This window comes from Scyliorhinus canicula, chromosome 1 (assembly GCF_902713615.1).
Source record: "Scyliorhinus canicula chromosome 1, sScyCan1.1, whole genome shotgun sequence".
Taxonomy (NCBI): Eukaryota; Metazoa; Chordata; class Chondrichthyes; order Carcharhiniformes; family Scyliorhinidae; genus Scyliorhinus; species Scyliorhinus canicula.
The window spans coordinates 223,808,054-223,832,316 of NC_052146.1; the positions used below are offsets into that span (position 1 = coordinate 223,808,054).

Here is a 24,263-nt window from a genome sequence, read left to right on the forward strand (position 1 = left end):
ATTACAATGCAATGCAATACAGTGTGAATTACAATACAGTATGAATTCACCACAAACACTAAACCACTAAATGTCCCTCCAGTCTCACCCACAAACGCCGCCCCCCTCCCAACTACTGTCCACTCTGCAGTCTCCCTTCCCCATCCAGACAAATAAAGAGATCAGTCTATCCAGCCCCTTAAAAAACGTTTGGGACAAAAAGACCATGCACTGAAACAAAAAGAAGAATTATGATAAAATATTCATCTTTACTGCCTGTACCAGGCCCGCCAATGACAGAGGAAGATTAACCCACCTCAACAAATCAGCCTTCACCCTCCCCACCAAGCTAGTGAAATTGAATTTCTGAAGGCCTGCCCAATCCCCAGCCACCTTCACCCCCAGATATCTAAAGTGAGGCGCTACCCCATAGAATGGCATTCCCCGGGCAAGTCCATTGGAGCCATTGCATTGGGACTTCCAAGGGGTTCTGTAGCACAACTTGGGGATACATATATGGGCCAATTTTTAAATTCATGGATGACACCAGATTGGCGGAAATAATAAGGAGTACTGCTACAATTTAAAGGAAAACATTAATAAATGCACAAAACAGGTAAGTAATTGGCAAATGAAGTTAAACACAGATGCATGTGAGGTAGTACACTTTGGTAAGAAAAATAGGGAGGGCCACATTGCTTAGAAGGTGTGTATCTATCTATGGTTGGACAAACAAAGGGATTTCAGAGTACAGATACGTCAAGCACAAAATGTTATGCCACTAGTTTGCAAGGCAATTAAAAAAAGCAATGCAAGACCTAGGATTTATTTCTAAGAAAGTTAGGTGAAACCTGTATCAAACCAACAAGACTGCATTTAGAGTATTGCATGTTTGTCTGGTTGCAATATTATTAAAAGATAATTTATAGAGACGATTGCGAGGATGCAGAGAATATTTACAAGGATGATACTTGAAATTTATGGGTATACATTTCAGGAAAGGATTGACAGAGTAGGTCTCTTCCCTTTAAAAAACAGGCTGAAGTATGACCTAAACGTTTAAAGATATGAAAGGTTTTGATAAGGTGTGTAGTGATCTTTGTATCTCAATATACATGATCAATATATGTAATGCTAGTACAGGCAATTGAACACTAGAGGTCTCACTATCAGGGCCTATATTAATGGTTTTGCCACTCTTTCTGTTGGCTGTGTGTATCAGGAATGCAGAGAGAACAGACACAGTAAAGCTAGAGAGAGGTTATTGTTTATCAAAACATTAGATTGTATAATTTATTTAGTTATCGCTCCAATTGTTTCTTTATTTTACTAGTTGAGTGTTAAGTAAAAGAACTCTCAATATTTATTTATACTACTCAATAAATTAGTTTATCTTTACAAGAAGATTACTACTCATTAATATAACATGGTACCAGGTTAAATTAGGCTTTTAAGAAAGACTAGTAAAGAAATTTGAAGAAAAATCGGAATCAACTATTCGACTGGAGAAATCATCGCAACTTCGGAATCCTCGGCAAAAACAGATTATCGATGGACCAAGTGCATGCTCCAAGACATCTAAAGACCATCAGTAATCTGAACTTTAAATTCTATCTGGAAGCTAGTGATTTAAATGCTGTGTCTGATGCAAGACAAATCGATTTGTCCCCAGCAGGACAGCAAGCAATTGAAATACATAATGTATTTAATTTTGCTTCTACTGAAGATAAGTCAAAGTTTGAACAAATTATTGCGAAATTCGATGACCATTGCAAGATGCAAACTAATGAATTTTAGAAAGATTCAGGTTTCATAAGTATGTTCAAAAAGTTGGTGAACCGGTGAATAACTTCATTACAGATCTCAAACTCTCAGCTCAAAAATTCAACTATGCGGATCTTCATGATTCTCTTGTAAGAGATCAAATTGTTTACAGAATTACTAATGATACTGTGCAAGAAGCTTTAATTCGGCAAAACGATTTAACGCTGAAAATTGCGATAGAGAAATGCATCTCCAGTGAACAGACCAAAAGTCAGCATTTAGAATTTTATCCCAAGGAAAAAGACGCAAAAGTATTCCACAAGGCAAAAAAAAAAAAATGGTGTCGCAGGCAGCACAGAAGACTGTTCAGAACAGCAGCTACCCAACACACACATTCTCAAGCACAGGACATGTGCACTACGCTCAGAAATGCGAGACGTCGCAAAAGAGGTCTGTGCATGCGCAAACATCAAAAATCCGTCACGACGACAACGTGATGACGTGCCATAGGTGTGGCAACGCCCACTTAAAGGGACAACATCCTGCTTATGGAAAACACTGTCTGAGATGTTCCAAGCTAAACCATTACGCTTCTCAGTGTCAATCATCTGCAAGTTATCCTCCTCCTGCACATAAAAAGAAGTACAATGTGAGGGCTGTTGACAAAGATGAACAAATCAACACTCAACAAGATTTCCCACAAGATGATGATATTTTCTCATTAGAAAATACCTTCTTCGTTGGAGTGCTTGAGGCATCTACACAGACTACTCTGCAAGCAAGCAAAAAGGATCTTCAAGCAACACAAAAAGCTCTACATGAAAATAAAAAGAATCTTCAAGCAACAAAATATTAAGAAGTCAACGTCGTCAGCAACGAATGGATGACTACTGTCCATATTAATAATGCTCCAATTTCATTCAAATTAGATACAGGTGCTTCAGCGAATATTCTTAATTCCAAAAATGTTTCTGTGATTAAAAGTCACCATGACATAATTCCTCCAGAGTATTCTTTAAAAGATTATAATGGCAATCCAATTTTCTCACATGGATTGTATTATTTGAGTGCCACCAATCGGGACATTCACAAACAAATCAGATTCGAGATAGTGGATGGCAATTGTTCTTCATTATTGGGTGCTCAAACCTGTAAGGATTTGTAGCTCATTCAAAGAATTTTCCTTAATACCTATGAATCAGCTACACTTACAGAAGATATCCAGCAACTTTTACTGCAATACTGATGTATTTGAAGGCATGGGTACACTATCATACAAGTACAAAATACTTTTGAAAAAAGATGCCAAGCCTGTGATACATCCACCCAGGCGTGTACCTGCTCCTCTCAGAGACAGATTGAAGTCTGACCTAACTGGCTGATTGGGTTAGCTCCCTAGTCTGTGTCAAAAAAACAACGGGTGACATTAGAATCTGTATGGATCCAAAAGATCTCAATCGTAATATTAGAAGAGAACACTACCCAATACCAAAGCATTAGGAAGTCACATCTGAAATGGAAGTTACATCCAATACTGTAATCATAGCATGGAGAGAAATATTTGATAGGCATGGTATTCCTCATACCGTCATGTCTCACAATGGCCCATGTTTTTCAAGTTAGGAGTGGAAAGAATTTTCAACAATGTGTAGCTGAGGTAGAGTTGTTCTTATGTTCCTGTTATATAACATCTGAGTTGGAGATAATCCTGACAAAAGATGTTATATAACAGGAACATAAGAACAACTCTACCTCAGCTACACATTCCTGATCCTGAAAACATCTTACTGTGAAGAAACTTCAACAACAGAGACAGAAACAAAAACTGTACAGTAGTCCCCGGTTATACCGCGCTCCGCAATACCGCGGTTCGCGATATACCGCGGGGGGGCTTATGGACCCCAACTGTCAGTTGTGTCAATTTCAGCGGCCGGCTCACTTTGATCCGGAGAAGGAAGCTGCTCTCACTGAAATAATCAGCCGGCCGCTGAAATTGACACTGCCGGCTGCTCTCTCCCTCCAATCCAACTTTTAAGTTTTAATGTTTCTGATTGGAGGGAGAGAGCAGCCGGCAGTGTCAATTTCAGCGGCCGGCTGATTATTTCAGTGAGAGAGCAGCTTCTCTCTCCGAATCAAAGTGAGCCGGCCGCTGAAATTGACACTGCCCGCTGCTCTCTCCCTCCAATCAGAAACATTAAAACTTAAAAGTTGGATTGGAGGGAGAGAGCAGCGGGCAGTGTCAATTTCAGCGGCCGGCTCACTTTGATCCGGAGAGGGAAGCTGCTCTCTCACTGAAACAATCAGCTGGCCGCTGAAATTGACACTGCCGAGGGGGGGCGGGTGTTAGGGGGGGGAGAAGAGGGGGGGGGAGAAGAGGGGGGGGGAGAAGAGGGGGGGAGAAGAGGGGGGAAGAAGAGAGGGGGGAGAAGAGGGGGGGAGAAGAGGGGGGGGAGAAGAGGGGGGAGAAGAGGGGGGGAGAGAAGGGGGGGAGAAGAGGGGGGAGAAGAGGGGGGAGAAGAGGGGGGGAGAAGAGGGGGGAGAAGAGGGGGGGAGAAGGGGGGGGAGAAGAGGGGGGGAGAAGAGGGGGGGAGAAGAGGGGGGGAGAAGAGGGGGGAGAAGAGGGGGGAGAAGAGGGGGGGAGAAGAGGGGGAGAAGAGGGGGGGAGAAGAGGGGGGGCGGGTGTTTGGGGGGAGAAGAGGGGGGGCGGGGTGTTGGAGGGGGGCGGGTGTTGGAGGGGGGGCGGGTGTTGGGGGGGAGAAGGGGGGGGAGAAGAGGGGGGGCGGGTGTTGGGGGGGAAGAGGGGGGGCGGGTGTTGGGGGGGAGAAGAGGGGGGGCGGGTGTTGGGGGGGAGAAGAGGGGGCGGGTGTTGGGGGGGGAGAAGAGGGGGGCGGGTGTTGGGGGGGGAGAAGAGGGGGGCGGGTGTTGGGGGGGAGAAGAGGGGGGGGCGGGTGTGGGGGGGGAGAGGAGGGGGGCGGGTGTGGGGGGGAGAGGAGGGGGGCGGGTGTGGGGGGAGAGGAGGGGGGGGCGGGTATGGGGGGGAGAGGAGGGGGGGCGGGGTTGTGGGGGGGAGAGGAGGGGGGCGGGTGTGGGGGGGACCCCCCTGCGGGTGTGGGGGAGACCCCCCTGCGGGTGTGGGGGAGACCCCCCTGCGGGTGTTGGGGGAGAGAGGAGGGCCCTGCGGGTGTTGGGGGAGAGAGGAGGGCCCTGCGGGTGTTGGGGAGAGAGGAGGGCACTGCGGGTGTTGGGGGACGGGGGAGGAGAGGGGGGGGGAGCGGGCGAGCCGGAGGGTTTGGGGAGGGGGCGAGCCGGAGGGTGTGGGGGAGAGGGGGCGAGCTGGACGCTGTGGGGGAGAGCAGGAGGGTGTGGGGGGGGGGGGGGGAGAGGGGGCGAGCAGGAGGGTGTGGGGGGAGAGGGGGCTAGTTGGAGATTGTGGGGGGAGGGGGGCTAGCCGGAGGGTGTGAGGTGGGTGGGGTGGGGGGGGGAGGGGAGAGGAGGAGACAGAGCCCAGTGGGTGTTGGGGGAGAGGAGGAGACAGAGCCTAGTGGGTGTTGGGGGAGAGGGGGCGAGCCGGAGGGTGTGGGGGGGAGAGGGGTCTAGTTGGAGGATGTGGGGGGAGAGGGGGCGAACCGGAGGGTGTGGGGGGAGAGGGGGCGAGCCGGAGGGTGTTGGGGGGGGGAGAGGGGGCGAGCCGGAGGGTGTGGGGGAGAGGGGTCTAGTTGGAGGATGTGGGGGGAGAGGGGGCGAGCCGGAGGAAAAAAAAAAGAAATTGACACTGCCGGCTGCTCTCTCCCTCCAATCAGAAACATTAAAACTTAAAAGTTGGATTGGAGGGAGAGAGCAGCCGGCAGTGTCAATTTCAGCGGCCGGCTGATTTCACTGAGAGCAGCTTCCCTCTCCGGATCAAAGTGAGCCGGCCGCTGAAATTTTAATTGGATCCACGATGGGGGTTTTAAATTTATTTAAAAATCTATGCTAGCGCTTCCCATTGTGAGTCTACGGGGGTCTGACCTCTCCCCCCGCCCCCCGTAGACTCACAATGGGAAGCGCTAGCATAGATTTTTAAATAAATTTAAAACCCCCATCATGGATATCCGCGGCTCGGATACAACGCGGGTTGGGGTCTTGGACCCCAACACCCGCGTTATAAAGGGGGACTACTGTATTTTGATCTACACGCAAAAGATTTGTTAATTCTAATAGAAAATGATACTGTTCGATTCGGACTTCCTGAAGGAGGTTGGTCTGACATTGCTCATATCATTAGGCAATTCTCTCCCAGATCTTATCTGATTAAAACTTCAGATGGCAACATCTATAGAAGAAATTGTCGTGATCTACTTCTAGTCAAAGATCAAACACAGATTTTTCCTCATCTTGACTTACATCACACAATTTCAAAGCAAGTTGAACAACTAAATTCCAATCTGACAAGCAACGAGAACATTAAAACTTCTTCATCACCTGTGAAATTAAGATCGACAAGATGAAAATCAAATCGACTGAATTTGTGAACTTTTACATAATTCTAGTAATTGCTGTACTATGTAACCACTGCATTTCAAATGTAAAATGTTCTTTAAATATTTGCAAGAAAATGTTTGAAAAAGGGGATGCAGTGATCTCTGTATATCAATATACATGATCAATATATGTAATGCTAGTACAGGCAATTGAACACTAGAGGTCTCACTATCAGGACCTATATTAATGGTTTTGCCATTCTTTCTGTTGGCTGTGTGTATCAGGAGTGCAGAGAGAACAGACATAGTAAAGCTAGAGAGAGAAGTTATTTGTTATCAAAGCATTGTACTGTATAATTTAATTAGTTATCTCTACAGTTGTTTCTTTATTTTACTAGTTGAGTATTAAGTAAAAGAACTCACAATATTTATTTATATTACTCAATAAATTAGTTTATCTTTACAAGAAGACTACTGCTCATTTCAACAACTCGGCTGGTTCAAAAGAGTAATATTTGTATTATTAAAGGTAATGTAACAAAGCGGATATAGAGAAAATATTTCCTCTTTTGGGAAGTGTGTAATGAGAGGCTATTAATATAAGATAGTCACCAAGAATTCCAATGGGAAATTTAGAAGAAACTTCCTTACCCAAAGAATAGTGAGATTGTGGATCTCGCTACTGGAAGAAGTGGTTAAAGAAAATAGTTTAGATGCATTTGAGGGAAACTACATTCGACAATGTCCACAAATGAAACTGTTAAAAAAAAAAGAGCATGTAGATTTGGAGGTTGTCTGCTGGCTTGGAAAGGGAATTGGTTAGGACATAGAAAATGGAAAGTAGGAATAATGGGTACAAATTGGTAGGATGTGACTAGTTCCAGATCTGGGATGTGTACTGACAACTCAGCTTTTCACTATATTTATAAATTCAATGAGTTCAAGGAATAGGGACCAGTCCATCTAAGTTTATTGATCACAGTAAGTTAGGTGGCATTGTAAATAGGCGGGAGCAGAAAGTTGCAAAGGGGCGAAACTCTGACAGAATTTGATCTGGGCAACTGTGAGTGAGGTAATCCACTTTCTCCCCAAGATAGATCACAGGGCAGAATATTCCGCTTGAGGCGCAGTGTAGTAGAGAGCGGAATAAGCGACATGTTTTCTGTCGGCCAGCAATTCATCGCCTTACCATGTCCTCATCGAACCATCATTCACCATATTTAAACTGCACTCGTGCACATTGTTTACCCTATGCAGCTCAGGACTGTTCTTGGCCAAAATACAGCAAGATGTATCTGCGTACCAAGTGACATTTAACCCCATATTGGCAAGGCACCATCAATTTAAAATAGTCACAAAACGCGATTGGGTCGAGGAGAAATTTATGCAGATGTTTTAAAGAAGGTAGCACTGCTTTGAGTTACGGTGGTCTCATTAGCAGCACTGGCTTCTTTTAGAGGAAAATCAGATAAAAATTCGGAGCAGGGTAGGATATGGTGCCTCCTGGCATTAGTTTTGAATCATTCTAGTCACATAGACAATATAGCCTTCTTTTGTGCTGTAAACGTGTCTAGTTCTATTTCAAACACCTATTTCAAATATTAAATACATCTCCATTGGACCTGGCAACTCATAGGTGTAAACGAAACACTTGCAGGCATCAACATTGGTACATGGAAGGCACTATTTGAAGCATTTAACATAGAATGGCACTTACCTCTTTCCAGTACCGCAGATATCTCATCAGGCTTGAGAAACGCAATAAGCGTAGTAAGCTCATTATTCTAGTTAGTTTAATGAGGCGGACTAATCGAGAAGTGGCATATCCAATTTGAGAGACATCAAGGCCACCTACATACTTTAAAGACAGGAACATTTTAAAATTCAACTCAAACTTTTTTTTATGTGAATAATGCAATGAGAATAACAATGAATGTTACATAGTGTACAAAGAATATATTAGGCCACAGGTTCCTGTAATTCCTGCTGTTAGATTTTTTCTTGCACCTTTATGTTTTTAACTTTTAGCTTGGAAAGTTTTGTTAAAGTGCAGCTGCTAGCATCACATTGAGAACAACTGGCCAATCACAAATTGTGTGGCATCCTTTTTTTTAGAAAATTGAGGCATTAACTATTTTCAACATCAAATTTCAACAAATCAAAATAATATATCCAACAACCCCCCCACCGGAGCATAAACCCCAGCCAACATGGCTTACACAAATAGTTCCACCTTCCCCAGCCACCCCTCCGTTGGTTATTCTGCCCTTGCTCATATCCCCCATGCCTCCCCTCCCACCTCGCTCTCCCCTGCTGACAGCTTATTTTTCTCAAAGAAGTCGATGAACGGCTGCCACCTCCGGGCAAACCCATGCAACAAACCCCTAAAGGCGACTTTAATTTTCTAAAGTCTGAGAAAGATAGCCATGTTACTGACCCATAGCCCCAACTTTGGGGGTCCTGAGTCCCTCCAACCTAGTTAAGATCCGCCTCCAGGCCACCAGGGAAGCAGAGGACGTTGGTCTCTCTCACCCCTTGGGCTCCCGGGTCTTGACACACCAAAGATCGCCACCTCTGGACTCGGCACCACACTCACTTGTAAAACCTGACATGGCGTTAGCAAACACCTGCCAGAAACCCCTCAGCCTCGGACATGCCCAAAACATATGGACATGGTTCGCCAGAACCCCCCTCCCCCCGCGCACAGCGCTCACACCTATCCTTCACCTCCTCAAAGAACCTGCTCATCCAGGCCACAGTCATGTCTGTCCTGTGGGCCACCTTAAACTGTATTAGGCTGAGCCTGGCGCACGACGAGGATACATTAACTGTCCTCAGGACCTCCTCCCAGAACCCGGCCTTCATCTCCCCACCAGCTCTTCTTCCCACTTTCTCTTCACTACCCCTATTGGGGCTCTTTCCCATTCCACCAGCTCCTTATAGATCTCAAAGACCTCCCCCTCTCCTACTCCTGTTCTCGACACCACCTTATCCTGCAGTCCCCGGTGCGGCAGGTGAGGGAAGGTCGAAACCTGCCTCCGCACAAAATCCCTCACTTGTAGATATCGGAACCCATTCCCACCTGGCAACTCAAACTCCTCCTCCAAGCTCGGGAAACCCTCATAAAACAAGAAATCCCCAGATCTCTCGATCCCTGCTGCCACCTCCAAAACCCCACGTCCAACCCTTCCCCGGAGCAAACCGGTGGTTATCACATATCGGTGCTCACACCGACGGTCCCTCTAACCCCATGTGCTGCCTCCGCTGTCTCCACACTCAGGGCTGCCACTACTACCGGGCTTATGGAGTACCGAGCCAACGAGAACGGCAGAGGTGACATTAACAATGCCCCCAAACACATGTCCTTACATGATGCTGCCTCCCCCCGCTCCCACACTGACCCCTCCCCCACTACCCACTTCCTGACCATCGCAATATTTGCCGCCCAGTGGTAGTTAATGACATTCGGAAGAGCCAGCGGCCCCCACGCTTCTGCTCCAGCAGCACCTTCTTCACCCGCAGGGTTTTACCCGGCCAAACAATTCCCAAGATCACAGCATTCACTTTTTTAAAGAACGCCTTGGGGATCAAAATTGGGAGGCTCTGAAAAACAAACAATAACCTTGGAAGGGCCGTCATTTTCACTGTCTGTACCTGCCCCACCAATGACAACAAGAGCGCGTCCTACCTCCGAATGTTTCCCCTCATCTGGTCTACCAACCGACCCAAATTTAGTTTCTGCAGCTGCTCCCACTCCCGCGCCGCCTGGATATCCAAATATCGAAAGCTCCCTCCCACCACCCTGAACGGCACCTCACCCAATATCTTCTCCTGCCCCCTTGCGTAAATTGCAAAGACCTCACTCTTACCCGTATTCAATTTGTATCCCGAAATCCGGCCGAATTCCTCTAATATACCCATAGTCCCTCCAAACTCCCCAGCAAGTCCGATATATACAGAATTAGATAGTCCACATAGAGCGAGACCTGTGCTCCACCGCAGCACCCCCCCGCCCGTCCCAACCCTGTTCTATCCCCTGCCAGACCATCGATGCTCTCAATGAGAATGACAAGAGCTCTGTAGCCAAGGCAAACAACATTGGGGAAAGTGGAAATCTCTGCCTCATCCCCAGATGTAACCTTAAGTAATCTGATCTCACCCGATTTGTCCGCACATTTGCCACCAGCGTCTGGTACAGCAACCGGACCCAGTCCACAAATCCCTGCCCAAACCAAACCGCCCGGGACCTCCCATAAGTATTCCCAATCCACCCAGGCAAAGGCCTTCTCTGCATCCATGGCCACCACCACCTCAATCTCACGTCCATCTGGAGGCATCATAATTATATTAAGCAACCTCCTCTTGTTGGTCGCCAAATGCCGCCCTTAACGAACCCCGTCTGGTCCTCCACTATTACCCCTGGGATGCAGTCTTCGATCCTTGTGGCCAGGATCTTCGCCAATAGTTCGGCATTCACATTTAACAGGGAGATCAGTCTGTATGACCCACAGTTTCCCGGGTCCTTATCCCGCATCAAAACGAGGGAGAGCGACACCTGCTACAAAGTAGGGGGAAGCACTCCCAACTCCTTTGCTTCATTGCATCCTTACCAACAGCGGTCCCAACACCCCGAGAACGTATTATAAAATTTCACCGGGTACCGGATATCCAAATGATTGCATCGCCTCCAACCCCGCTACTACTTCTACAAGCCCAATTCGGGCCCCCAAGCCCTCCGCCAGCTCCTTATCAACCTTCGGGAACTCCAACCCTCCCAGAAACCACCTCATCCCCTCTTACCCAGCTGGGGGTTCGACTCATACCATTTGCTATAAAACTCCCTGAACACCCCATTCACCCCCGCTGAGTCCAAGACCGTATTCCAACCTGTGTCCTTCACTTTCCCAATCTCTCTCGCTGCCTCCTGCTTCCTCAACTGGTGCGCTAACATCCTGCTCGCTTTCTCCCCATACTCATATACCGCCCCTTTCACCTTTCTCAACTGCCTTACCCGTGGATAACAACCCAAATTCGATTTGCAACCTCTACCGTTCCTTTAACAGCCCTTCCTCCGAGGCCTCTGCATATCTCCTGTCAACCTGATGGATTTCTTCCACTAGCCTTTCTATCTCCAACCGCTCCGCCTTCTCCCTGTGTGCCCGAATCAAAGTAAACTCCCCGCTGACCACTGCCTTCGGTGCCTCCCAAACCGTCCCTGCCGATACCTCCCCCATATCATTAATCTCTACATGCCCCCCGGCCTTCCTCACCCGCTTACACACCACTTCCTCCGCTAACAGTCCCACATCCAGCTTCCATTGCAAGCGTTGGGCCCCTCCTTTGCTCATTCGTAAATCCACCCAGTGCGGGACATGGTCTGACACCACGATTGCCGAATACTCAACATAAGAACTAGGAGCAGAAGTTGCCCAACTGGCCCTTCGAGCCTGCTCCGCCATTCAGTGAGATCATAGCTGATCTTTTGTGGACCCAGCTCCACTTTCCCACCCGAACACCATATCCCTTTATTCGTTTCGTTTATTCGTCAAAAAGCTATGGGTGCGATTCTCCGCTGCCCAGGCCGGGTGGGGGAATCGCGGGAGGGCCGCTCTGGCACCCTCCGCGATTCTCCCATTCCCCCCCCAAAAATGGCGTGTCGCGATTTGCGACACGCCGCTCGGAGAATCGCGGGTCGCCGTTTTTCACGGTGACCCGCGATTCTCCGGCCCAAATGGGCCGAGCGGCCTGCCGTACCCGACCTGTTCACGCCGGCGGCAACCACACCTGGTCGCTGCCGGCGTGAACATATCGCGAAAGGTGAGTTTGGGGCCGGTGGGGGCGGAGAGGAGAGGGGATTAAGCACCACGGCCGTGCTCGGGAGGGGACTGGCCCGCGATCGGTGCCCACCGATCGTCGGGCCGGCATCTCCAAGAGACTCACTCTTTCCCCTCCGCCACCCTACAAGATCAAGCCGCCACGTCTTGCGGGCCAGCGGAGGGGAAGACGGCAACCGCGCATGCGCGGGGTTGGCGCCGGCCAACCTGCGCATGCGCAGCTGACGTCACTAATGCGCCGCCGGCCGAAGAAGTTCCTCCGAAGCTCAGTCCGAAATTTATTTCCCCTCATTTTGAGGCTATGGACAGAGTGCTTTCGGGGGTGTGGGTCGGAGAGGGGAAGGTGTCTGACATCTATAAGGTAATGCAGGAGGTGGAGGAGTCATCAGTGGAGGAGCTGAAGGCTAAATGGGAGGAGGAACTCGGGGAGAAGATAGAGGACGGGACTTGGGCGGATGCCTTGGAGAGAGTTAACTCTTCCTCCTCATGTGCGAGGCTTAGTCTCATCCAATTTAAGGTGCTGCACATGTCTGGGACCAGGATGAGTAAGTTCTTTGGGGGTGAGGATAGGTGCACCAGATGTTCGGGGAGTCCAGCGAACCACGCCCATATGTTCTGGACCGGCCCAGCACTGGAAGAATTCTGGAAGGGGGTGGCGGAGACGGTGTCGAGGGTGGTTGGATCCAGGGTCAAACCAGGGTGGGGACTCGCGATCTTTGGAGTTGCGGTAGAGCCGGGAGTGCAGGAGGCGAAAGAGGGCGGTGTCCTGGCCTTTGTGTCCCTAGTAGCCCGCCGAAGGATTCTGTTACAGTGGAAGGATGCGAGGCCCCCAAGCGTGGAGACCTGGATCAGTGACATGGCCGGTTTTATAAAATTGGAAAAGGTCAAATTTGCCCTGAGAGGATCAATACAAGGGTTCTATAAACAATGGCAGCCTTTTCTGGACTTCCTGGCTCAGAGATAGGTAACTTGGTCAATAGCAGCAGCAACCCGGTTGGGGGGGGGGGGGGGGGGGGGGTGCACTATTGTAGTGTCTATTCTGTAACTTTATAGTGTGTTAATTTGCGTTGTTGTTAAAATGCTGTGTTGTTCATGGAGGTGGGGCGAATGTATATGATTGTTAATATTATTGTTATTTTCAGTATTTTACTAAGGTGTGTCAATGTTGTATAAAATCAAAATTTTTCAATAAAAATTATTTCAAAAAAAACAAATGCCAGTTCAGAAAGTAAAGTGGGACCAACCGAAGCAACGGATTGGTTAGTTGTAGTAATCCTCGGGAGGCAGGAGTTCCGTCACCGCACCAATATTTATTTACAATAACGATATTACAGGAGCAGCTACAAACAGTGCTGCGAGCAGTCCAGTCAACTTAAGACTGGCTCACAAAGCCTACACAGGTGATTATATGGGCCCCCTCAATGAGCTATCATTGAGGGAACTCATACTCCAATTGGTCAGCCAATAAAGCCAATTGGAGTTCATTACAAGCATCTTGCAGGTTGTGCCCACTGGACTCTTTCAATTTGGACAGTTTGTACCAATTTCTGTCATTCATCACACTAATTTAAGCATTGTAGTAATCCACGGGAGGCAGGAGTTCCGTCACCGCACCAATATTTATTTACAATAACGATATTACAGGAGCAGCTACAAACAGTGCTGCGAGCAGTCCAGTCAACTTAAGACTGGCTCACAAGCCTACACAGGTGATTATATGGGCCCCCTCAATGAGCTATCATTGAGGGAGCTCATACTCCAATTGGCCAACCAATAAAGCCAATTGGAGTTCATTACACCCTTCCCCCCCAAGGTCCGAGGAATTCCTGCCAGCTGGCATTCCTCTGAGCTTCTTCCTGCTCCTCATGTCTGGGTCTGTCACCTCTGTGTTGTCCGCCGGGTCGTTCTCCGAAGTGGGTGGGGTGTACCTTATAGGTGCCCGTCTTTTCCTTGACGACCTCCTTGGAAGTTGTTCTTCCTCCTCCTCGGGGAGAGGTGTTGCGGCGGCCTCGTCGAACGTGTCCATCTCCGACTCCGACGACTGGATGACGGGGTCTGGAGAAATTGCTCGGGGCTGGGGTGTGGGTATCCTTTCCGTCTGGTCTATCCCATCCTCGTCGCCACTGTAGTAATCCACGGGAGGCAGGAGTTCCGTCACCACACCAATATTTATTTACAATAACGATATTACAGGAGCAGCTACAAACAGTGCTGCTAGCAGTCCAGTCAACTTAAGACTGGCTCACAAAGCCTATACAGGTGCTTATATGGGCCCCCTCAACGAGCTATCATTGAGGGAGCTCATAGTCCAATTGGCCAACCGATAAAGCCAATTGGAGTTCATTACATTAGTAGTCCTGGTGAATATTTTCAATCTATTGAAGAACCATAAAATTCCTACTGTACAGGGCTTCCAAGGGCAGCCATGTGCTGATCAATCGCACACACGGTAGCTCCTGCTTGAAGCTTTTGGTTTTGACCCTTTCTGCCCAATCAATGGGCTCTTTGGTCAGAAATTGTGTGGACTATGTGATGGGAATTGAATTCTCGTCTGAGGTGAAATGTCAATGGGTTACTGCATCCAACAGAAGTTGAATAATGCAATGGCGTTGGAGGTGGAAGGTGTGCATGGCACAGTTACAGAAGGCATGATGGAGGCAGGGGCGTCATCGCGACCACCCCATTGCCAATGGAGCAATTGATGGGGTTGATTAAGGGGGAACTTAGGCAGCATCATCTAGAGATGCAAGAGGATTGATCGAAGGTGATTGAGGGAGGGTTGGCCTCTCTTCACAGGCCATGGAGCGGTTGCAGAAGTGTCTGGAGTTGCAAGGTGCAACAATCCAAAAGGTGGAAAGGGCGTTCGCAGACCACAGTGATGAAATTGTAGAGTTGGAGGCAGAGGCGGCAATGCTGGAAGCAGTCTGCAAGGAGCTGAAAATAAAGGTGGATGACCTGGAGGATTGGTCCAGACAGAACATATGCTTTGTAAGCCAGCAGGAGTGGGTGGAGGGAATGAGTGCCATGGCCTAAGTCTCAAAGATGTTGGCGAAGCTGGTGGATGAGGGGTTCCCGGAGGTGGACCGGGCATATCGATCCTTAAGGCAGAGGCCCAGAGCAGGGGAGCCATCAAGGTCGGTGATAGTGAGGGCAGAACAATAGCACATTGGTTAGCAATGTTGCTTCACAGCTCCAGGGTCCCAGGTTCGATACCTGACCCCGGGTCACTGTCTGTGCAGAGTCTGCACGTTCTCCCTGTGACTGTGTGGGTTTCCTCCAGTTACTCAGGTTTCCTTCCACAGTCCAAAGATGCGCAGGTTATATCACCGTTCCTTCACTGTCACTGGGGCAAAATCCAGGAACTCCCTCCCTAACAGCAGAGTGGGTGCACTGACCCCTCAATGACTGCAGCAGGTCAAGAAGGCACCTTCTGAAGGGCAACTAGGGATGGGCAATAAATGCTAGCCTAACCAGTGATGACCACATCCCATAATCAATACATTTTGTTTTAAAAAAACAGTGCAGAGGCTGGTTACTGATGTGGAGACACGATATAACAAGGCCCATGTGGCTACCAGGCCTGTCATTGAGCAGTGCATCAAACTGCTTAAAAAGCGGCTCCAATGCCTCGACCGCCCTGGTGGTGCACTGCAGTACACCCCTAGAGGTTCGCCCTCTTTGTGGTGGTCTGCTGGGAAGGATCATTATGTCTGGCATGAACAACATACGTGTGACAGGTCATCTGGGTGGAGGCCTGTAGATAATCACCTCTGAAGTGCAGGCCAAGCTCGACGTCAGTGACTGATCTGTCCTCGGCCACGCCCTAGCCTCCAGGGCCACTTCCCCGTTTGGGGAGGTGGGGGGGAACTTTGAGGTCCGGCATCCAGGCTCGATCTGGACTCTTTCCAGTCTATTGTGGGCAAACTTCTCCAGTGAGAATAAATAGAGGGTATCATGAACCGCATGCTTCATACATCGTTGGGGGGGGGGGGGGGGGGTGGGGGGGCTATGGCAGGAGTCAGGCATGGACGCCACCACTGAGCATGGCTGGGGTGTGAAGATGAGTACCAGGTTGTGTTGGGACACAGGTGCGGTATTGTGCTGGAAGGGGGTGTGGTGCAAATCCAGGGGCATCAGAAGTGGTGAGGCTGGCGGTTCGCAGGCAGGGCTGATGCCAGGGGGGCCAATGCCAACTCCCCCATGCAGCCCAATGGAGGTTGTTTAGCTTCTTCTGGCACAGGATAGCAGTCCTCTTGGATACAACTCTGCACTGACTTTCACCCCGTCCTCTATTGTTTCTGGTTTTGGACATCTGGTTTTGGGCTTCATCAGAAGTACCAATCTGCTTCAGGGTGCAAAGTGGAGACGTTACGACATCCTGGGCCAGTGCACGTCAATTCCAGCCCCACAGGCCCAGGAGTCCCAACACAAGTGAATTAACCAATAATTCATTAATTTTCCGGAGATCTTTGATCCTTGACTACTCCAATGACTTACAAGCACCAGACTTGTAAGTAAAACATTGAAAAAACGTTATTTAAAACAGGAAAAGAGATAACATGTAATGGTGATAATGTAACAATGGTCTGCTAATCTAGTTACCCCCCTAACCCCGTCTCACCCTTCACCCAGACCCACATAAGACAGGCAAAGGGTGGGGGTGGGGAAGGATCAAAATAAAAGGGATTAAATTGGGAATGAGCGATGTGTATTTTCACTGCTGAGGTTGCGGTTTTGGTAGGCGACAGTCTTCTCAGATTGAAAGGGGTTTAAAACCATTGGTTGGTCTAGATCTTTTAGTGTCTGCCTTCAATTAGACCTCTTGGGCTCAGGAATACTTGTCACCTTCACTTGTACAGGCGTCCACCAGATTTACTCTCAGTCTCAAGAGATATTATAATTCTCTACCGGAGAGTTTACAGCAGGTTCACCGTCCACTCTGCCTTTCAATTGCTTGTCTGGCCTTTGTGCAGGGCTTCTAACTGCGGTATGAAGAGAGAGAGAAGGGCCTGGTCTTCAGGGCTTTTTAGGATTCTCAGCAGAGATATCAGACAGGACTTTTCTCAACCTTTCTAACAGAGCATTAAACATTTACAGGCCTTCTACTGCTTGCAGACTTTGAATCAGAAGTTACCTTCTCAGGATGATTGGAAGCATTTAAATCTAGAGCGCCCAGACCTACTCCTTGCTGTCTTCCAGGTCTAAAAAGAACTGAAACTTAGCTCTGCAAAATGGAACTTGCCTGCATGTTTCCAGAACATTCTGAAACCAGCCCCCAATCAAGATTGAGAGCCTGTGGGGCAGCACGGTGGCACAGTGGGTTAGCCCTGCTGCCTCATGGCGCCGAGGTCCCAGGTTCGATCCCGGCTCTGGGTCACTGTCTGTGTGGAGTTTGCACATTCTCCCCGTGTTTGCGTGGGTTTCGCTCCCACAACCCAAAGATGTGCAAGGTAGGTGGATTGAACACGCTAAATTGACCCTTAATTGGAGAAAAATGAATTGGGTACACTAAATTTTAAAAAAGATTGAGAGCCCGTCAAGACCTGGATTTAAAGAGGGCTGATTGGCTGCTGGCCAAGTCCATCAAAAACAAGATCAGGAAATAGCTTATAGGACCAAAGTGCAAATTATATCAAGTTACTAAAGATTACCTTAAATTCATAGGACAAAGCAATAATTATCAGACTTACTTTTGCACATAGAAAAACGTAGTCAACAGGCATGATACCAATCAGATCCACAACAAACCAGGTTTTCAGATAATGGTTTTTGATTTTCTTTCGATCCATTATAATAATCTGTTGATGGGGAAAAAAGAATTGTGCACCTTTTTGTTACCATGAACTGCAACATATCGGTACATGCAATGTGGTCGACTCTTAAATGCCTTCAGGAATGGGCAATAAATGCTGGCCCAGCCAGCGACGGCCACATCCCATGATCAAATAAAACTAATTTTCAAATTTTTTTGTATATTACGGTACGGTAGCATGGTGGTTAGCATAAATGCTTCACAGCTCCAGGGTCCCAGGTTCGATTCCCGGCTGGGTCACTGTCTGTGCGGAGTCTGCATGTCCTCCCCGTGTGTGCGTGGGTTTCCTCCGGGTGCTCCGGTTTCCTCCCACAGTCCAAAGATGTGCGGGTTAGGTGGATTGGCCATGCTAAATTGCCCGTAGTGTCCTAAAAAGTAAGGTTAAGGTTAAGGGAGGGGGGGTGGGGTTGTCGGGTTACGGGTATAGGGTGGATACGTGGGTTTGAGTAGGGTGATCATTGCTCGGCACAACATCGAGGGCCGAAGGGCCTGTTCTGTGCTGTACTGTTCTATGTTCTATATCAGGCAATTGACAGATTCCTCACAAACTTCAACCTGGTAAAGTTTTCACAGGATAATTTCACATTATATGTATTGTAGGGCTTTCACTCATTGCTGTTGTTTTAGCCTCTAATAGGGAACCCTGACAAAATCTGAATCCTGAAGGAAACAAAATAAACCATCTATGGGTGACTCGGTAATCCAATAATCAAGCATGCAAACTCATAATAACACCAGGATGTTTACAATCTCTGATGCTGAGGAATGATTTGGACACCAGCAGGGTTAAGCTAAAGCAATTCATGGAGAGTTGCATTCAGCACCAATAAATAGATGTCTCGATCAAGCCACGAATACAAAGGGAATGTCCAGCAGATTGTTGCACCTCGCTGTGATGGCAAAGCAGAACAACCCAAAGAGGAGGAATTTCTTATCTTAGAGGGTAGCGAATCTGTGGAATTCCTTACCTTAAGTTAGCTGCAGAAGCTGGATCATTAATTATGTTCAAGGCTGATATAAACAGAATTTTAATCAGTAAGTGAATCAAGGATTCTGGAGATAAGGTGGGAAAGTGGATTTAAGGATTATTTTATTAGATGAGCTAAGATCTCATTGAATGGCGGAGCCGAATGGCCTACTTCTGCTACTACGTCTTGTGGTTTTATAAGGTACCTGCATCTATGGAGAAGTGATTCCCAATCAGCCTTGACAACTTAAGTGGATGAACAAAACTGTAAGAAGTGAGTACAAACGTAGGCACGTGTGAGATCATCCACTTTGGACATAAAAGGATAGCGAAGAGTATTTTCTAAATGATAAAAAGCTAGAAGCAGTGGAGGTCCAAAGGCCCTTGAGGTCCTAGTTACATAGATCATGTCATGGATAGGTACAAATAAAAAAAATGAAAAAATAAATGCAATATTAGGCTTTAGTCTAGAGGAGATTAATCAAGGGGTTTGAAACCCTTGGCTGAATACTGTACTGTGTTCAGTCTGGTATCACATCTTAGATAGGATATATTGGGGCAGCACGGTAGCATTGTGGATAGCACAAATGCTTCACAGCTCCAGGGTCCAAGGTTCGATTCCAGCTTGGGTCACTGTCTGTGCGGAGTCTGCACATCCTCCCCGTGTGTGCGTGGGTTTCCTCCGGGTGCTCCGGTTTCCTCCCACAGTCCAAAGATGTGCAGGTTAGGTGGATTGGCCATGATAAATTGCCCTTAGTGTCCAAAATTGCCCTTAGTGTTGGGTGGGGTTACTGGGTTATGGGGATAGGGAGAGGTGTTGACCTCGGGTAGTGTGCTCATTCCAAGAGCCGGTGCAGTCTCGATGGGCCGAATGGCCTCCTTCTGCACTGTAAATTCTATGATAATCTATGATATTGACCTTGAAGGGGAAGCAGCATAGATTTACTAGAATTTTACCTGGCCTCGAAGTACAAATTAGGGTTGTATTCAGTAGAACTTAGAAGGTTAAGGTAATTTAATCACACGTCTCAGGATCTAAATGTTACTGATGCAGAGAAGCTACTACGGCTGATTGGGACATCCAGGACTATGAGGAATGCCTAAAAATTGAGTCCAGGCCTTTCGGGAGTGAAGTTAACAAACATATCTATGCGCAAAAAGTGGCAGAAATTTGGGTTAATTACTCTGGGTTAATTTTAAATGCAAATTTTAAATCTGAGAGCTGGTCAAGTATATTGGTGTTCACAGATCAAACATAATTTCAATGAAGGGTCAAAAATGCTCAAGGGCTACATGACGAATTCCTGTTCCTATGTTCTACTGTCCAAATTGGGAGAGTCCAGTGGGCACAACCTGCAAGATGCTTGTAATGAACTCCAATTGGCTTTATTGGTTGGCCAATTGGAGTATGAGCTCCCTCAATGATAGTTCATTGAGGGGGCCCATATAATCACTTGTGTAGGCTTTGTGAGCCAGTCTTAAGTTGACTGGACTGCTAGCAGCACTGTTTGTAGCTGCTCCTGTAATATCGTTATTGTAAATAAATATTGGTGTGGTGACGGAACTCCGCCTCCCGTGGATTACTACAATGCTTAAATTAGTGTGATGAATGACAGAAATTGGTACAAATATTGTATGTTATATCTGTTGCAGTAATGTTTTTAAAAGCCTGAGTTCAGGTATGTATATATATATATATTATATCTGTTACAGTAATATCATTAAATAATTTAGGTTAAGGTATCCATACAGTGCAGAAGGAGGCCAGTTGGCCCATCGAGTCTGCACCGGCCCTTGTAAAGAGCAACATACCTAAGCACATACTTCTATCCTATCCCCATACCGCCATCCAATCTCTGTAACCCCAGCTAACTTTTTTTGGACACTGAGGGCAATTTAGCATTGCCAATCAATCTAATCTGCACATCTTCGGACTGTGGGAAGAAATCGGAACACCCGGAGGAAACCTATGCAGACACTGGGAGAGCGTGCAGATTCCACACAGTGACCCAAGCCTGGAATCGAACCTGGGACGTTGGAGCTGTGAAACAACCGTGCTAACCACTGTGCTACCGTGCTTCCCCCTCTGAGGCTGCAAAAAGGGACAATTAGGATGTCGTTAAAGTGAGATCAGCATTCATTCCAACCATGCATGTGTTTACAAAGAGAGACCTAATCGACTTTGAATTATACAAAGCGTATTCCCTGGAGAGTAGATAATGTGAGACATTGGGTGCAATTTTAAAAATCCAGGTCCGGTTTTGGGCGCATTTAGCAGGGTTTTCTCGGTGGCTGGCGGTACCACCCTGGCAGTGTACATCGTGGCAATGCCCAGGGTGCCACGCTGGCAGTGCCAAGGTGCCCAGGTGGCATCTTGCCCATGCCGATGGTGCCCTGCCCTTTTGAGGAGAGGTACGGGGGGGCTCAAACGCTCCCTAATTAGTAAGTTGGGGTGTTGTGGGTCCAGAGACCATGGGAAGGTGTCAAAGGATCGGTAAAAATGACACCCTGATCTCTTGTAGCACAAGCTGGTTAGTGCAGGAAATGTGTCCAAGTGCAAGAATGGCGGGGCATTTCTCACCGAGACCCAAAAAAGAAACAGAGCCCAGTTTAATAGCGCAGTTATTCTCGGCGGTGCAACTGCCTGGAAACACCCTGCTAAACGTAACAAAAACATCACCCACTTTTTTCCATTAAATTGCGCCCAGAGAAACTGCAAGGCGAATGAGAGTGATGAGAGCAGAACCAAGTCAACCTGCTGTACATCAGCCGGTTTCAGGCTCAATGCGAGAAGGGATACCATAAAGACCAATGCGCGATCTGGGATCGAAATGCAGCGCAACAAATAGTAGAGCAACTGAACGAGAAATGTAGCAACCAGCAGGATGCAGTAACCAGGCAGAGGATGAGAATAGAGCCCACACTACTGACCATTCAAAATGTCTGCGCGACATCGGCAAATTAGTGACCTAGGGCCAGAGTGAGAAGAGATAGAGGAGAAAGCCCACGAATATTCCGATCCTGATAATAGGTCGGGACTTCTGCCCCCGTTCCAGACAATGGAACCGATGGCAATCCCAGAAACTTTGTCCGCCCCTATGAACCCGTTCACCTCTAGCAGGCGATACAGCCAGAACGTTAATGTTACGTATGGAATTCTGTAAACCGTAGCACAACTCACCAACATCGCTTAAAAAATTGAGGTGATTGAACCAACAGGGAATCCAACCTCGAAAACACAAACCAATAGAGTGTTTTACACAAGTTAGATGATGTAGATGAAACTGTTCTTAATATGCTTAAGGCCAGCCACATGCTTCGCCTTGCCCAATCCCCAAAATGCGATAGAAGAAATAAAGGCAGCAATTCTGACTGCCATGGGATGTGATAGAGGAGACCTAGTGGATGGCCTGATGGGCACACAGGAGCACTGTGGTTAGCACAGTTGCTTCACAGCACTAGAGTCCCAGGTTCAATTCCCGGCTGGGTCAATGTCTGTGCGGAGTCTGCACGTCCTCCCCGTGTCTGCGTGGGTTTCCTCCACATGCTCCAGTTTCCTCCCACAAGTCCCAAACGACGTACCGTTAGGTGAATTGGACATTCTGAATTCTTCCTCTGTGTACCCGAACAGGCGCCGGAATGTGGCGACTGGGGGCTTTTGACAGTAACTTCATTGCAGTGTTAATGTAAGCCTACTTGTGACAATAATAAAGATTATGATTATTATGATAAGTATAAAGAAAACAGAAGGGAACACCGATGGCATGCACCAGTCCCCTGTGGACACAATTTAAGGCAATTTGTGGGCAGTTTGACCGAGCCCAGTTGAAAGAGCACAACTGATCCATGTGGATCCGAAACCTAATCTCGCATGGCACCAAAGGGAGTGGCAAGGCATACAAGAATTTTGAACCAGGCAACGACAGGCACAATGAGGCGTGGGCAATCCGGAAAATGACCAGCGTCTGGGAGGAGCACGTACAGGAGGTAGATAAGCCCAAACCCATGAGAGCGGGGAAAATGAACCAAGTCCAAACCAACTCAAACCCCAGGCTGGTTTGGCGGAACAAGCAAGGGGAGGTAACTACAGAAGATACTCATCTCCACAGGCTGCTCCTAACCCCAGAAGCAGAGATCAGCCCCGAGGGGACCCCAGGTATTTACCTCCAGTGTTACAATTGCCGCCAGAGAGGCCACTATGTCAGAGAGTGTAGGGCACCCGCCAACAGCCACAAACACACCAGCAGTTTCCAGAACAAAGATCCAGAAGGCTATAAGACTAGAATTAGGCCATTTGGTCCATTGCGTCTGCTCTGCCATTCGATGATGACTGATATGCTTCTCATCCCCATTCTCGAGCCTTCTCCCTATAACCCTTGATTCCCTTATTAATCAAGAACCTATCTATCTCGGTCTTAAAGACACCGAGTGACTTGGTCTCCACAGTCTTCTGCGGCAATGAATTCCACCAATTCACCACCCTCTGGCTGAAGAAATTCCTCCTCATCTCAGTTTTAAAGTAGCGTCCCTTCAGTCTGAGGCTGTGCCCTCGGGCTCTAGTCTCTCCCACTAGTGGAAACATCTTCTCCACGTCCACTCTATCTAGGCCTCTCAAATTCTTTAAGTTTCATTGAGATCCCCGCTTGAGATCATCAAGTCCAGAACCAGAGTTCCCAACCGCTCATCATATGACAAGCCCTTCATTCCTAGGATCATTCTTGTGAACTTCCTCGGAACCCCCTCCAAGGCCAGCACATCCTTCCTTAGATACGGGGCCCAAAACTGCTCACAATATTCCAAATGGGGTCTGACCAGAGCCTTATACAGCCTCAGCAATACATCCCTGCTCTTGTACTCTAACCCTCTCGATATGAATGCTAACATTGCATTTGCCTGCTTGTCAACTGAACCTGAATGTTAACGTTTTTTTAAATCCTAGACTAGGACTCCCAAGTCTCTTTGTGCTTCAGATGCCTGAAGTCTTTCCCCATTTAGAAAATAGTCTATGCCTCTATTCTTCCTACTAAAGTACATAACCTCACTTTTCCACATTGTATTCCATCTGTCACTTCTATGCCCACTCACCTGGCCTGTGCAACCTCCCATTCTGCACTCTCCTTCTGCAGCCTCCCCGCTTCCTCAACATCATCTGTCCCTCTACATATCTTTGTATTATCTGAAAACGTAACAACAATGTCCTCAGTTCCTTCTTCCAGATTACTTATCTATATCGTGAATCATTCTGTCCCAACACTGACCCCTGCGGGACAGCACCAGTCATTGGCTGCCAACCTAAAAAAGACCCCTTTAGCCCCACTCTCTGCCTTCAGACAGTCCTCTATCCATACCAGTACCTTTCCCCTAACACCATGGGCTCTTACCGTATTTACCTCGTCAAAGACCTTCCGGAAATCCAAATAGATCACTGGCTCTCCTTTGTCTAACTT

At 47.8% G+C, this 24,263-nt stretch overlaps 1 protein-coding gene across 3 annotated transcripts in view; it reads right to left on the reverse strand.

Moving 5' to 3' along the window:
* Window positions 1-24,263, reverse strand: part of LOC119971979 (potassium/sodium hyperpolarization-activated cyclic nucleotide-gated channel 1-like) — a 334,310-nt gene that overhangs the window by 263,962 nt on the left and 46,085 nt on the right. For all 3 annotated transcript variants that reach the window (XM_038808394.1, XM_038808384.1, XM_038808402.1), the window contains exons 3-4: window positions 17,728-17,835; window positions 7,921-8,061 (exon numbers count right to left, since the gene is read on the reverse strand). In XM_038808394.1, coding sequence (XP_038664322.1) covers window positions 7,921-8,061; window positions 17,728-17,835 — 249 coding nt within the window. The remainder of the gene's footprint in view (window positions 1-7,920; window positions 8,062-17,727; window positions 17,836-24,263) is intronic.